General features: G+C 42.1%; 1 protein-coding gene across 1 annotated transcript in view; it reads right to left on the minus strand.

The window, feature by feature from the left end:
- Positions 1-15994, minus strand: part of PAH (phenylalanine hydroxylase) — a 72131-nt gene that overhangs the window by 13351 nt on the left and 42786 nt on the right. Inside the window, exons 5-6 of the mRNA XM_060025487.1 lie at positions 8546-8613; positions 1541-1737 (exon numbers count right to left, since the gene is read on the minus strand). Of these exons, the coding sequence (XP_059881470.1) occupies positions 1541-1737; positions 8546-8613 (265 nt within the window). The remainder of the gene's footprint in view (positions 1-1540; positions 1738-8545; positions 8614-15994) is intronic.

A 15994-nucleotide genomic window follows, 5' to 3' on the forward strand; every position in this document is an offset into this window, starting at 1 on the left:
ACCTAATCCAGGGGTGAAATATTAGGAAATCCATTTTGCCTGCACCTCTATACCACATTCTCTAAGTAGCTTCTATCAGTAATACAGCTGACATTTTGATCACCCATCTCTCTGGTTCCTATATCTGTCTCTCAATTTGTTCCAAACCTGGAAGGAGAATAGTAATGACAGTGATCATGGTAATAATAGCTAACACTATATAATACCTACCACATGTCAGACACAGTTCTAAGCACTTTAGATATACGAATTAATCCTCATCCTAACTCTAGGAGGTAGATGCTTTTATTATCTCCACTTTCTAGATGGGGAAGCTGAGGCATACAGAGGTTAAGGCTCCTGCCCAAGGTCACAGCTACCGGCAGTCCGGCTTCAGAGTCTGTTTCCTTAATTGCTACTCTATACCTCCCCAGCTGCTAGTATTACTGCTGTATTCTTGTTATTGGCCATAGCAACGTGTGTAATTAGTCAAAGAACGTCTTTAAGACCCCTTTGTCCCTCCGATTACATGCCTTAGACCCTCAGGCTGAATTCATTCTGCTTGGGCCCCCGCTCCTCTCTTTATCTGAGAAGTAAAGACTCTAAATGGAAGGGATTCAAAAGGTCCTCTAGCCGCCCCCTCTCCCAATCTATCCTAGTTACCACTTCCCTCCCTGCCACGTAGCTTCCCTGGCTTTTTGCCCCAGAGCTGGCCATAGCATCTCTGCATAGTTCAGAGGCACAGAAAACTCTTTCTATAACCCTGTGATCTGTATCCCCTCTTTCCCTCATTTTACCTGGCACGTAATAGGCATTTAATATGTTTTGTCTGTTTATTTTCATTTTGCTGAGTCAACACCACCTGGCAGAAAGGAGAACACTTATCTCCCCTGGAAATGATGGGCAGGTCAACCCGATCACGAATTTACCCACTGAGTTACTCAGATTCCAACGAAGCCCAAATTCAATGAGCACCTGCCGTAACACTAGGTAACACTATGCTTTCACATTCAATATCTTATTTCATTCTCACAATTTCCCTAGGAGAAAGGCTAAAAGGCTGACAGTCTCCATTTGACAGATGACTAAACTGAGGTAGTTTCTCCCAACTAGAGAGGATCAAAGCAAGATTCCAGATACCAGATGCATAGACTTAGAGCTCAGGTATCTCAGCACAAATCTCATTTTCTTACACAAACGCACACTGCAGCCAGCTCATAAAGTAGCAGGAGCTGCAGGAAGAACCCGGACGAGGCACCTTGGGCTTTGAGTGTTAAAAAATCCTTTCAGAGGGCTTCCCTGGTGGCGCAGTGGTTGAGAGTCCGCCTGCCGATGCAGGGGACACGGGTTCGTGCCCCGGTCCGGGAAGATCCCACGTGCTGCAGAGCGGCTGGGCCCGTGAGCCATGGCCGCTGAGCCTGCGCATCCGGAGCCTGTGCAATCCCAGTTTTCCTGGGACAAGTTACCTGCCTGCATCAGCATGAACACACTCACCCCCATTTACTTTTCTTCCCCTCCCCATCCGCCCCACACCGACCTTTTGACCCTGATGTGGACTTACTCTGCAGAAACTGAGAAACCTCTTCGAGCTGGGGGATGTTATCTTCGCGGAAGCCACAGTACTTTTCCAGAAGTGGGAAAATGTGGTTGTGCTCGTAGCAAGCATGGGTTTTGTACAAGGACTTCAGGGTCCTGAACACTATCCCCCATGTTTTCTTTTCTTCCTCCGTGTATTCCACTCGAGGGATGGGCTGCCCACTAGGATACAGACATGAAATATTTGTCTGCTGCAGGGCAGGTGCAAGAGTAGAGGATGAAGGAGCCGTAGCAGAGGGAGACGGGTTCAGAGTCTGTGAGCTGCCGCCCCCGACCACAGCGGATTTCATATTTCATAAGTGATTTGAAAGAGGAAAATTCCATTTCTTGATATAGCAAACATTCATGTGACTTGGTTAAGCAAGGATACAAGCTCTCACCTCATCCACTGCACCAAGGATTTCCTCTCACTTTGGGAAACCACTTGGCTTTTCTGCTCTCCTATCTCATATTCTTTACCCAGTATGGAAATTCACTTACCTTCGGGAGCCTGTAATATAAATGTGTGAAGTAGCAGGTATAGATAATAGGAGGGCGGAGGCTGAGTCAAGTGAAGAATACATCCTCTTTCTAAACAAAGGCATCCAAGTTCAAGCAATTCTACCTGTTGGCTAAAGTGGATTTAATATGTGTACCATGAGTTTGAGATCCCTTGTTTAATGGGCATGTACTTGCTGGATTTGATATTTCTGCCCCTAGGAAGTTATAAAGGTACTTGAATGCATGTTAGGTGCAAATCTGCTTACCTAGCATCTTCCGCTATGACATAACAAAAATACGGGGAGCTTATTAAAGTATGTATGTTGGACCTGCCCCTCAGATCCGGAACCTGTGGGGAAGGGGAGGGCCCGGGCATCTGGATTCCAATAAGCTCCCAGGTGACACACTATATTTGGAGAGTCATTAGTTCGATAGGTCCTTTCGAAAACCATCTAAGAGTGAGCTGTGTTCTGAACAGCGAAAACAAATGAAAACCAAACAAAGCCTGACTTCAAAGACCCGTGACTGTTCTCTGGGCTACAGGCCTGTTTCCTAACAGGGTACACGGTGTCTGGGACAAGGCGAGACTGTTTACCTTAGAATTATGGATCATCTTCAGGCTCCAAACTAGGTCCCTCCTGCCCTTTCAGAGCTGTCGCTCTTCCATGGACATTAAAGCAAAGTCCTCATTATGTTCCATGGAAAGATGGGCAGGGATTAGGGGAAAAAGACAGACTGTTGCTTCAGAATCGAAAGCAAGACAAGCCCATTATAGGGTTCTATAATGGCGTAGGGACTGAAACATTATAGGGTTCTATAATGGCGTAGGGACTGAAAAGAACATCAGGAAAGCCCCTGCCTATGGATGCCCCATTGTTTCAGGGCTAAGTGCCGATGCAGGGAAAGAAAAGGCTTCGGAAACTGACAGAGATGGGTTCACTGCTTCGCTCCGCCATTGCCTAGCTGAATGGCCTCAAGCAGTTTAGTAAACCTCTTTGAGCCTAGTCTGCATAGCCGTTAGGTGGGCTAATGCCAACTAACTCTTTGGAGGGTATGGAAGAGAGTTAACTGAAATGCTATGTATACAATAAAGATGTTAAAAAATAAAAAAAAAAAATTTAAATTAAAAAGAAATGCTATGTATAAAGTACATAACACTGGTGCTGACAATAATACCATTGGATAGTTGGTAATTATCATGATAATGGATTCTCATTTAGAAAGAAAGGTATCTGCTATTTCTGCAACAAATTTTCAAGAGTTAGTAACATCCTAGGCAACGAGCTGTCCCTCTGGTTGACATTTACTGTGCCAGGCGTTCAGTATCCATTCCCATTCTTCCAGTAAAGCACCCTTCTCCCATCTCAGTCTGCAGGTTCAGGTAAGAGGAGACTCCACCACTCCTACCTTCAGAGGTGGGCATGTGACCGGGCCCAGTCAATTAGAGTGTCTCATTTCCCTGGCCACAGTGACTGGCTGAGAGATGGGCCCATGTCCTGATGAGAGCCAATGAGACTCAATGAGAGAACTTTTGTTGATTGTGTTGAAAAGAGACAGAATCTTTGGTTGGGCTGTGGTGTCAGCCTGGCAGTGCTGGGGTCCACCTCCAAGAGACATGAGGCCAGTGCCTCTGAGCAAGGCCACTACAGAGGACACCAGAGTCAGGGGAAGGGAGAGAGAATGAGACGCTGAGTCCCAGACCCACCTGTGCCTCAACTACTTCCCTTAAACTTTTCACTTATAGGAGCCAAGAAAAGCCTCCTTTTTGTTTGAGTTGACTTGCAGCTGAAAGATATAAATCCCTATAGTCCATTTAGCATATTCTTACATAAAATTTTAAAGCCTAACCCCCACCCCAGTAACATAATCCAAACCTGCTGCAGCTGCCTTCTAGATGGTTCTTGGCACAATTCCCAGCTCCATCTCTGACTTACCACTTTGAATCTTTACTATCGTATGGCCTCTTAGGTTCAAGCATTCATTTATTCATTCAACAAATATTTATTGAAACTCATGATGCTCTGGGAATATAGCAGTGAACAAAACAGTCAAAAATCCCTACCACTTACAATGGAATGTTACTCAGCACTAAAAAGAAGGAAATCCTGCCGCATGCAAACACATGGATGAACTTTGAGGATATTATGCTAAATGAATCTAGCCAGTCACTAAAGGACAAATACTGCATGATTCCACTTACATGAGGTACATAAAAGAGTCAAACACACAGAAGCAGAGAGTTGAATGGAGGTTGCCAGAGGCTGTGGGGAGGGAAAAACAGAAGGCTGTGGTTCAACAGGTATTAAATTTCAGTTATGCAAGATGATTAATTTCTAGAGATTTGCTGTACAATATTGTCTATAGTTAATATTATTGTGTCGTATGCTTAAATTTTTGTTAAGAAACTAGATCTCATGTTAAATATTTTTACCACAACAAAAAAGAAACATCCCTGCCATGTGGAGCCCACATTTCTAGTGGGGGGGGAGACAGAAAATCCACACGATTCTGTTAGATGGTGAAAAGTGTAAGGGAGAAAAAGAAGAGCAAAGGTCCCTATGGGGAGTGCTAGGGAGGGGTTTCAGTCTTACTTGGGACATTGGAGAAGACCTGGCTGAGAAGGTGCCATTTGAATAAAGACCCAAGGAGGTGAGGGTTCACTCTGGAGCCCTCCTTTCACCTGCACTTGCCTGTTTGAGGTTCTGACTCAGACTTCCTGCATATTCAGCCTGACAGTACCCACCCTGGGGTCACTGGGGCAGTGACAGCTCTGTGCTCTTTACCTGCCTCCTGGGGCAGCTCATCCCAACCTAGACGTGAGTGGCCCAGGGGCCCCTGCTTTCCTGGGAAGAGGCAGGAGAATCTGAGCTGTAACTCTGCAGCTTCCCAGCTGTGTCAGACCTTGGGCAAGTTATTGCCACTAGCTGATACCTATATCTATATCTGTACCTGTATCTGTATCTATATTTTTTTTCAAAATAAGGATAATCAAAACTACCTAGTAACATTGTAGTGATAATCAAGTAAGCAATGTGTGAAATGCTGCCTGGATATAGTAAATACTTCAGAATTTAGTTTTATACACACACACACACACACACACACAGACACAGACACACACCAGCTTCCATGGTCTACTTAGGAATTGAATTCAGCACATTTTTTCCATCTTCTCCTTCTACCAAGAGGCCTGAGATTCTACAAGATCCTCAGTCTTTTAATATATCATCAATTATTTTTATAAAACTATGATCTCATTAACTAAAATAAACTAAGATATTTTGGGAAGAGTATCAATTTGGCTTGAAATACAAGGATTTCTAGTTAAGCCAATTAGCATCCCTCTTCCAAAAAAAAAAACAAACAAACATGTTTTAAGGAGAAGACACTGCTTTTGAATTATTCCACCAACCAAAGATGGCATTCAAGGTACTCCAGCTCCTGGCATAGCCTTCCTCACTCAGTCTTATTTTACACCAAGTACCCACACATGGAATTATTACCAGGACAAATAATTTGGTGCCCACAAAACACAACAGTAATCAGTGCCTCTTCAAAGTGATGTTTTAAGACTTTTGTTAAATATTCTTCTGGAGGAGAGTCAAAGCATCACATGGTAGATGGGCCTAGAAGAGGGTGGCAAACAGCAGCAGGGTTTAGCTGCTTCCTTACTGTCTCCAGTAATTCAGCTCTGGCCCTAAATATATACTGATACCTCTACTAATAAAACAAAAGCCCTGTTTCTAACCAGACCTGCCCTCTCATCCACTATCCTCATTCTCTTCAGCTGATAAACTCCTACTCAATCTTCAATTCTCAGTCTAAATATCACTTCCTCTAACCAATTCCCCTGGTCTTCATTAAAGTTCCTAATTATGTGGCCTCATGACACTTGCGTTTTGACTTTAGTCATACCTATTGCATTTATTGTTCTTTTTGTTATTGTCTGTCTTTCTCAATGATCCCCCAGAAGACACAGAGTCTGTTTGTCTTGCTCTTGGCATGGGTCCTGGAACACAGTAAACACATTGTATCAACTGATCCTGTGATTCTAGGACTCAAGGGGCAGGAGTTTGAGCCCCATGTGGTAGGATGACTGGGAAGGCGCTAGAGACCAGAATGCGGGGCTGTTGGCATGGAGGGTGGTAGAGCCCAAGGAAGAGGGTCAAAGCTGAGTCCTGAAAGGCATGACAATTTCTGGGGTGGGAGGAGGAGGCCAGAGGAGACAGAGAAGAAGCCTCAAAGAGGAAGGAGGGAAACCAGCAGGAGCACAGTAGAGCTGATTCTCCTTATTGGCGGCAGTTCTGTTCCATAAAGTCACCATGAACTCTGAGTGAGTACTGAACCATAGCTCCAGCGGGAAATGCAGGACACAACTGATAATCCCTTGTCTTGTGTGTGCTTCTGGTTAAAGACACCTTGGTTAACGTATTTGTTGATAGATTCACACTGAACTCACAGCCAACAGCACTACAACAACTCAGGCCTGAAGGAAGCATATCTAACACATTCTCCCCATTAAGCACGTCAGAGCCGTCCTGTACTTAGGAACACCAGCCAGCACTTCAGCACTACGCTGCAGCGCCATTTTAAACAGCAAAATTACCGACAAAAAGAACAAAAATTCAACAAATGTGGCAGGGGACTCACATTTTTCCCTGCTCTGTGCATGTCTGGGAATGAGTGTGAAAGTGCCCCGAGTGTGGGGGTCTCAAATAAATTTAAGCGAGGAATCTTGAAAGAATGAGAATCAATTGTACCAGATACCGAGATAAAAGACAATTGCAAAGAAGGAAGGGGTAGTCAATAGCATCAAAAGTTCAAAAGAGATGAGCTGAGATGAGGCTGGAAATAGGCTTTGAATTGGAGGACAAGTTCAGTCCCTAATGAGATATATGACCTTGAGTACATCACTTAACCATTTGGGATTCATCTATACAAGGTAGAAAATTGACAGGAAGATCTCTGGTATTCCTCTGAGTACCAGCCATCTATGAATAGTTTTCAAAAACCAGTTTAACTTATCCGATGACCATCCAGAATCATGAGGCATTCAACCAATTCCATACTTCTTCGTCAGGTGTAACATTTTTATGGAAAGGAGGTGGATTTGAGTTTTTCCCTTCAAATCCCAACAGCCAAGAAGGAGTGAATGTGTCTCATAAGCAGCTCCTGGATTATGTGAAGAAGTGTGGTCTCCTGACTCAGAGATCCCCAGACACTCAGGGAAGTGGTTGAGAACAACTTGCAGTTAAACAAGCCTGCGTTCAAAACCAGACTATGCCACCTACTAGTTCTATAACTTTGGCAAGTTACTTAATCTTTTTTAAGCTTTAGTTTTCCCACCTGAAAAAGGGGGAGTTATTATTAAAACTAAATGAAATAATGTAAACTAAGCATTTAGCAAAGCCCCAGACATAGCAAGGAGATGGTAAATATGACCTATTATTACTGACTATCTCAAGAAGGACTCTTGTCTGTACCTGATTTGATGGTGTCTACCTGTCCATGCTGGGGCCATGGTGGGGACAGGGGAGAGAGGTACCATGTTCTGTGATTCCTGCTTGCCGCAAGCCAAGGCCCAGCTGGGTCTAGATATGAACAAGGCCTGCACTGTTCTGGATCTTTCTACTACCAGGACTCATTCAGAGAAAGGAATTTTCTCATTTTCTCTGGAAGTCTTTCCCTTTGGAAGGTAGGCTTTTATTCAGTATACAGAGCCCTAGCATCTCCTTTATCTCCCTCATATTCTAGCAAAGCTGCTAAAATACCATCACCTCAGTGTTCTGAACAACCTGTTCCTTTCTTCTTGGGCATGTCTTTTCTCACACTCTTAACTCAGGAAGGGAGCTCAGGTCCCAAAACACTGAGTTTCTCATGGGAGCGTTTCTGTAGTTTCTGAGGACTCAAAATAGCAATGTGGTTCTCTTCCCAAATAACATATTTGACATTTGCATTTTCCTTTGACTGAAATCTGGTAGAGGAGGAGCACAGAACCCCAGATAGAAAAAAATAAACTCATCCTAAAATTGCCCTTCACATCTGGGTCAGATCAGATGAAAGTCGAACCCTGAGGCTTGGCTCTCCTGAAACCTCCAATGCTTCACCATTTCAGTAAAGCAGCCAACTCCCTCTTGAATGTAAAAGATTCTCTTTTGCCAGCTTCCCGTTCAATGTGGAGAATACCAGAGGCTATTTTACTCAGGACTGAGGCCTTTTATAATTACTTCAGACATCCCTGCGTAATTACACAACAAAGCCTGGGAGAGAGCTGGGCCCTGGCACAGAGGGTAATTTTGTTTTGTGTTGCGGTCCATTTTTTAAAATGTGTGTTATTCAAGGGAGGGTTTAAACACACACACACACACACACACACATACATACACACACAGGGGAGATTCTCTACACCGGTAGTTTCCCTTTGGGCGAGGGAGAGGCCGGCACGCCCCCCACCCCCTGCTCCACCTCCCACCCTGAAGAGCAGACTTACTGTCGATAGTTGTAGGCAATGTCAGCAAATTCCTTCCGTCTTGCTCGGTACACAGGATCTTTAAAGCCCTAGGAAGAAAGGAGATACTTGATTTCTCCAGGCTTTCGTGGGAGACACCTGGCATATCTATGCATGTTTTGAGTGGGGGTCCTTGAGCTCTGAGAGTGCATCTCTCCTTCCCCTGATTATACTCTGAAAATAAAGTCTCAGTTAAACTGAGGGTAAGCTCTCCCACTAAATATCGTGAGTGACGCATTACTAGCAATGCTTTCAACTCAGTGTGAGCCTCTGCCTTGGGATTCCAAAGTGCAAACAGTGTCCAGGTTTTAAAGATATCTGATCTACAGCATTCTAACTTGTAAACTTGCTAAACTCGGCAGAGTTATTAGGATGAGTGTCTATGAAGAAGATATACAATAGCTGCTAAATTCCTGACCAATGGCATGTGTCTAGCACTGCCTCCTGACTTCTTGAGAGACAAACAAGTACATGCTTACTGCTATTGCAATTTAGAAAAAAATGCCATTTATCGAGTGTCTATTATGTACTAGTCTACGCGTGCTACGAACTTATTTTATTTATAACTCTCACAACAAATGTGTAAGGTAGACCAGTATGATTATCCCTTTCTTTCCAGAATACACACTGGCTCAGAGAAGTGCAGTCCGGTGAAGTTGAAGCCAGGATTTGAATCACCCAGTTCTTGCTCTTTTCACTTCACTTCAGTAAATGTCAACCTTTACAACTTGGCAGGGGCTCAACTCACTGAGATTCTGCCTCAGTACATAGAAAGGATGATAATAATTTCTCCTCTGAGGCTGACCTGCAGGCAGCCTTTCCTCAGCAATTGGCAAGCACCACACTTCTGAGTGAAAAGAGGCCAAGTGTGTCTTTCAGTGTTGGGGGTGTGGGGGGAGGTCACATCCCTGAGATGGACATGATCCCAATTGGTTAAAAGGACATTTTCCTTATATTTTCTTCTTAGAGTTTTATTGTTTCAGGTCTTACATTTAAGTCTTTAATGCATTTCAAATTCATTTTTTGTGAGTGGTGTAAGATAGGGGTCTAATTTCATTCTTTTGCATGTTAATATCCAGTTTTCCCAACATCATTTACTGAAGAGACTATTCTTTTCTCCATTGAGTATTCTTGGCTCCCTTGTCAAATATTAGTTGACTGTATGTGCATGAGTTCATATCTAGGCTCTTGATCCTGTTCTATTAGTCTGTTTGCTTTTATGCCAGTACCATGCTGTTTTGATTACTATAGCTTTGTAATATAGTTTGAAATCAGGACATGTGATTCCTCCAGCTTTGTTCTTCTTTCTCTCGATTGCTACTTGACATTGGTCTAGGGAATGAATTTTTGGATATGACACCAAAAGCACAAGCAACAAAAACAAAAGTAAATAAGTGGGACTACATCAAACAAAAAAGTTTCTGCACAACAAAAGAAACAACTAACAAAATGAAAAGCAACCTATAAAATGGGAGAAAATATTTGCAAACCATACCAGATAAGGAGTTAATATCCAAAGTATATAAGGAACTCATACAACTCAATAGAAAAAAAATCAAATAATCTGATTTAGAAATAGGCAGAGGAGACATACAAATGGCCAACAGGTACATGAAAAGATGCTCAACATCACTAATCATCAGTAAAATGCAAATCAAAATCACAATGAGCTATCATCTCATACTTGTTAGAATACCTATTATCGAAAAGACGAGAGATAAGTGTTGGCAAGAATGTGGAGAAAAGGAAACCTTTGTGCACTATTGGTGGGTATGTAAACTGGTACAGCTACTTTGGGAAACAATATGGAGGTTCCTCAAAAAATTGAAAATAGAACTACCATATGATCTGGCAATATCACTTCTAGGTATATATCCAAAGGAAATAAAATCACTTCCTTGGAGAGATATCTGCACCTCTATGTTATTGAAGCCTCATTCAAATAGTCAAGACATAATAAACAACCTAAGTGTTCACTGACAGATAAATGGATAAAGAAAACGTGGTATATACAAATAATGGGATATTATTCATCCATAAGAAAGAAGGGAAACCTTCTGACAACACGGATGGAACTTGAGGACATTTTACTAAGTGAAATAAGTCAGACAGAGAAAGACAAATACTGTATGATCTCACTTATACGTGGAATCCAAAAAAGCCAAATTCATAGACAGAGAGTAGATTGGTGGTTGCCAGAGGATGGAGAGTGGGATAAACAGGGAGAGATGTTGGTTAAGGGGTCAAACCTCCAGTTACAAGATGAATAAGTTCTGGATCTAATGTACAGCACGACAATTATAGTTAACAATAGTGTCTTATATACTTGAAAATTGCTAAGAGAGTAAATCTTAAATGTTTTCACCACAGGAAAAGAACAGTAATTATGAGAAGTGATAGAGTTGCTAACTGACCTCATTATGGTAATCATTTCACAATATATACATGTATTAAATCAGCATCAAGCTTACACGATGTTGTGTCAATTATATTTCAATAAAGCTAGAAAAAAGGTCATTTTCCCCCCAAAATTGATTGTGATCTGAGTTTTAGTAAGACAAGACACTGGTGTCACCACTGTAGAACTTTGCTTTGTTCCCTCCAAGCATTTACCAATAAACCATGCCGTCCATCACTTTAGCTTGAAATTTCTCTGTCCCACCATCCCTCCAAACCAAGACATTAGTGAATCAAAAACAAAGGCTAATGTCGCGGAGAGTAATATGTAAAGACTTTTTTTAAAGCATAAATACTCCCTGACTTTCAGATATTGTTTTTTTTTGTTTGTTTGATTGGTTGGTTGGTTATTTTTTTGTTTTTTTAAAATCCAGCTCGACCAATAATTCCAAAAACCCAGGGGTTCATGTATATAATGTAATTTCACCTGACAATCCATGGCATAGAGTCTGGCACACAGAAAGAACTACAAACACTTGCTGAAAGAGGAAAGGAAGAAAAGAATAAGGGGGAGGGAGGAATAAACAAAGGGAGGGAGGGAGGGAAGAAAGGAGTTCCCTATTTTGTTTCCCAGGATATATTTTGAGAAACAGAGAAATGTAAACGTTTCACACTGGAAAAGTAAAGTAAAATTACCATACTGTTTCGTTTTTTTGTTCTAAAACCAAATCCCAGATAAATTAAGTGATTATTCAATTTAGAAAAGATTCCAGGACATGGTCATTACAAAGTATAACTAGAGTGTTTTCTCTTAAGCACTGAATGGTTTTGAATAAACAGAAAAGCTTAGGAATCTGAAAACTTAAAACTGTGCTGGGCCCAGTTCTACTGGGTGAAGGTAAGTTGCTGTGGGATGATATAGTAAGAAGATTGGGCACTATCCTTTGATTTCCAAGCAGCTCTAACACACCCTTTTAGGAACCTGTCTACTGGGCTAAATGAAGAACACATCTCTATACTTAGGACTCAGAATATAACGTTAATGTTTGTCAATCATAATGCTTGACCTTTACAGTCATCCTCACCTACAAGTCTTATTTAACAGTCATGGCCTTCTCTAGCCCCTAAGTACAAAGCATAGACTTTTGCGCTTGTGAGGTGCCTTGGAGAATATCTATATTTGTATTTTGATCTAGACATGAAGAAAGTGAAGCCCGTAGAGCCAATTGCCCAGGGTCCCTAAACTGCAGAACCTGTACCTCCACTTGGGTTTTCTGGTCCTAGCCAGGTGGTAAGTTGAGGTTTGAGGGCTGAGACGGGTAACCAGGGAGACAAGCGAAGAATTCCCTTACCCAGTGGATTTCCACTTCATTATACTGTCTCCAGAATGGGATGCCCATTGCAATTTCTCTTCCCATTTATCTTTAATCTTCAATGTACTTTGTCTAGGCAGTTTAAAGACTTTTCCATCAGTGAAAAAAAAAAGCTTAATATAAAATTATATATCCAGTAGGTATCAACTGTGTCAGAGGGATTATATAAATAGCATAAAAATGAAATGATGGAATAAATACAATCAAATCCAACAAAAGGTATGAAAATGGGAACTGTTTTATTCTTCTGTACTGTTTAGGCTTTTGAATTTTTCTACTGTGAGTGTGGATTTCTTTTTCCTTTTTACAGTTTGAGTTTATTTTATTGTTTCACTTTATTTATTTGAAGTATAATTGATTTATAACATCATGTTAGTTTCAGGTATATAGCACAGTGGTTGTTATACATACATATACATATATATCTTTTTCAGTCTTTTCCCTTATAGGTTATGACAAAGTATTGATTATAGTTCCCTGTGCTATCCAGTAGGTCCTTGTTGGTTATCTATTCAATATATAGTAGTGTGTAGATGTTAATCCCAACCTCCTAATTTATCCCTACTCCTTTTATAATTAGAAGAAAAGTAAAATAATATTAAAAATCCATCTCAGATTATTATGGGAGGTGACAGCAGATTCATACATTGAGCTATATCAACACATCCAAATATAATATAATACAAAGATTTTCCATATGGGGAGGTTTCTAACTGTGGTCCTTTGCCAGCTCAAGTTTCTAAGAAGTTCATTATCAGCCTGCGAAGGGACCCTGCCAACTAGGCGGCACAGACTTTTGCTCTCTCAGTTAGCAGCGAAAGTCTGGGGTCCATCTCTCAGGGACTGGGTCTTGCATCCTCTGGGCTGCCAGGTGACCACGGGCCTCCGCAGACATGTGGAATACACTCTGAATTAAGCTACAGTTGGTGATGACTAATCATCCTGTCTCAAATAAGCTAATAGCAGCAATTCTGGTCGCACTGCATGTAACCAAGTATGTTTGACAGGAAAATATATTGTTGGTGAAGGAGTGGGGAGGGAGAGGGGGAAGAGAGGAGAAATGGGTGGGAGAAAGGGGAGAGAATTCTACAGGGTGCGAAGTGGTAACATCACCTGCGGTCCACATGCAATCACTTTCCTTAATCTCAGCATTTGTGTTACTTGTGGTGTCGAAGTCTGTGCTTTTGCTTCAGCGGGGATTTTGGGGAGACAGTAACCATATGGAAAAGTCTTCCGAGTGAGTATTCTTCTAGACTGAGATCTTTATCATTTCTTGATATCATGGTGGAGATTAAACCTCAGAAATGCCATCTTTAGACTACTGAAGTTGAACACGCTAGGTTGGATTACTCACTCATTCAATCCCTAGGAGCATGGCCTGATGGTTAGTTCACCTCTCAGAGCCCTAGTTTCTTCATCAGTAAAGTGAAACTAGTAACGGTAGTTACCTCGCAGTGTCGGGTGGATTAGATTAGGTAATGTAAGCAGGGTATCATGTAAAATTCCGAGTACAAAGGAGACAGTGAAAAAATGATGCATTTGTGCACAATGGTGGGAAATCCACAAGCTGAGAAGTCTGGCTCAGAATATGAAAAGGATGTACTCTGGAATGGCTCACTCAGTCCCGTCACCCATCCCTGGGCTTTTAAAAGAGCACCTGCCGAATTCTTACCTTGCGATTTATTTTGCATCTAGGGCAATAGTGAGAGTCTTTCTGCATTCTATCAGTCCCACACCGACTGGAGGAAGGATGGTACACAGGAGACAAGAAGTTCTAAGTCGTATTTTTTAAGTACCTGCCATCGCCACGCCATAGACACTCACCAAAGACTTGCAAGTCAATAGACAAGGACGGCGCTGACCACAACCCCTCCTCTTGCCCACTCTGCATGGCTGGCCACGGTCACCACCAATAAGGCCAAGAAGACTGTCCTGGAAAAGATTCTGATACCTGACTTCCCAAGTCAGTAATCTGGGAATTGTTTTACCTCTCTCCTCTTCACATTTGATAATTTTTGTCCATTTTTCCTTTCAAATATCTTGAGTTTATCCTTTTTACTTTAATCTCACTGCTACACTTATTTTTTTAATTTTTATTTTTTTTGCGGCACGCAGGCCTCTCACCGTCGCAGCCTCTCCCGTTGCAGAGCACAGGCTCCGGACGCGCAGGCTCAGTGGCCATGGCTCACAGGCCCAGCCGCTCCGCGGCATGTGGGATCTTCCCGGACCGGGGCATGAACCCGTGTCCCTTGCATCGGCAGGTGGACTCTCAACCACTGCGCCACCAGGGAAGCCCTCACTGCTACACTTTGATTCAGGCCCCCATCATTTCTCTCCTGGACTACTACAAATACTTTCCAAGTGGCCTTTCTTTGTCTGTTCCTCATAACCCCCTCCCTCACTTCAGCCCAAGGAGACTTACAACATACCAACCTGGTAGGGTCTCTCTCTGCTCTACAAACTTTCAATGGCTTCTTACCACTTTTAGGATAAAGTCCAAAATCCTTAACATTGTGCACAAGGTTGTACGTGATTTGGCCCTGCCTATGTTTCCAACTACAATTGCCTGTATACTACGTCTCCAAATTTATCCAAATCAGTCTTATTTGAATTCTTTGAACACACTATGCTTTTTCCCATGTTAAGGCCTTCACACATGCTGTTCCCTGTGATTGGAACACTCTTTCACACTCTCTCAGACTAACAAGCTACTACTTGGTCTTTCCAACTTGGTTTCAGCTTTTAGGAACCTACCTTGATTGTCCTGAAGTTTATTAGTTTCCCTCTACAATAAGTTCCCTCGGCAAATTGAGTGCTTCTCCTTTCGATCATTATATTTGTTAATAATTACTAAACTCAGGAATCTGTTTATCTTACTTATCACTGGATTTTCAGGGCAAAGCGTACTTAGCATACTCCTGAGTAGGAGCTGTTAAGAAAAATTACGCAAAACTTAGGCAAAAAAAATTACTGTGTGCCTTTTCAAAGTCCTATTAGATCACTGGCTAACAAGCTCACTGTATGCTCTAGGGGCAGGTATATTTGTTTGATGTGCAACTGACTACTTAGTAAGGCCCAAACTCTTCAAAGTTAGATGTTGACTTTTAGAAGATTGGTAAGTTGCAAAACATTTATTTTATGATCAAGTTGCAAATGACTTCTTTCCAGTAGAAAACACTCATTGTGATGGCTTATTGTTTTATAGGACGTTAGTCATGTGTATTCACCTTTTCAGTCTCATCTGGCATCCTACTTTTCAATGACCATATATATGCTTTGGTCTCTTGTATCTTCCTTTGCACCATCCTTGTCATCTTGTTTCCCTTACTAACCAGGTCAATGGATTTTAGACAGATGTTCACTATCTACCTGTATCTCTTTAAAAATTATGCTTTTGACAGAGCAGCTTAGTAGAAGTGCAAGAAGTCTTTGATGAGGGACTTCCCCACTGGTCCAGCGGTTAAGACTCCATGCTCCCCATGCAGGGGGCCTGGGTTCAATACCTGGTCAGGGAACTAGATCCCGCATGCATGCCTCAACTAAGAGCCCTTGTGCCACAGCTAAGACTCAGCGCAGCCAAATAAATAAATAATTTTTTTTTAAAGGAAGTCTTTGATGACTCAGCTAGCTGACTAATCCTTAGAACAGACTTTGACAGGGC

This window comes from Delphinus delphis, chromosome 11, assembly GCF_949987515.2.
Source record: "Delphinus delphis chromosome 11, mDelDel1.2, whole genome shotgun sequence".
Lineage (NCBI taxonomy): Eukaryota > Metazoa > Chordata > Mammalia > Artiodactyla > Delphinidae > Delphinus > Delphinus delphis.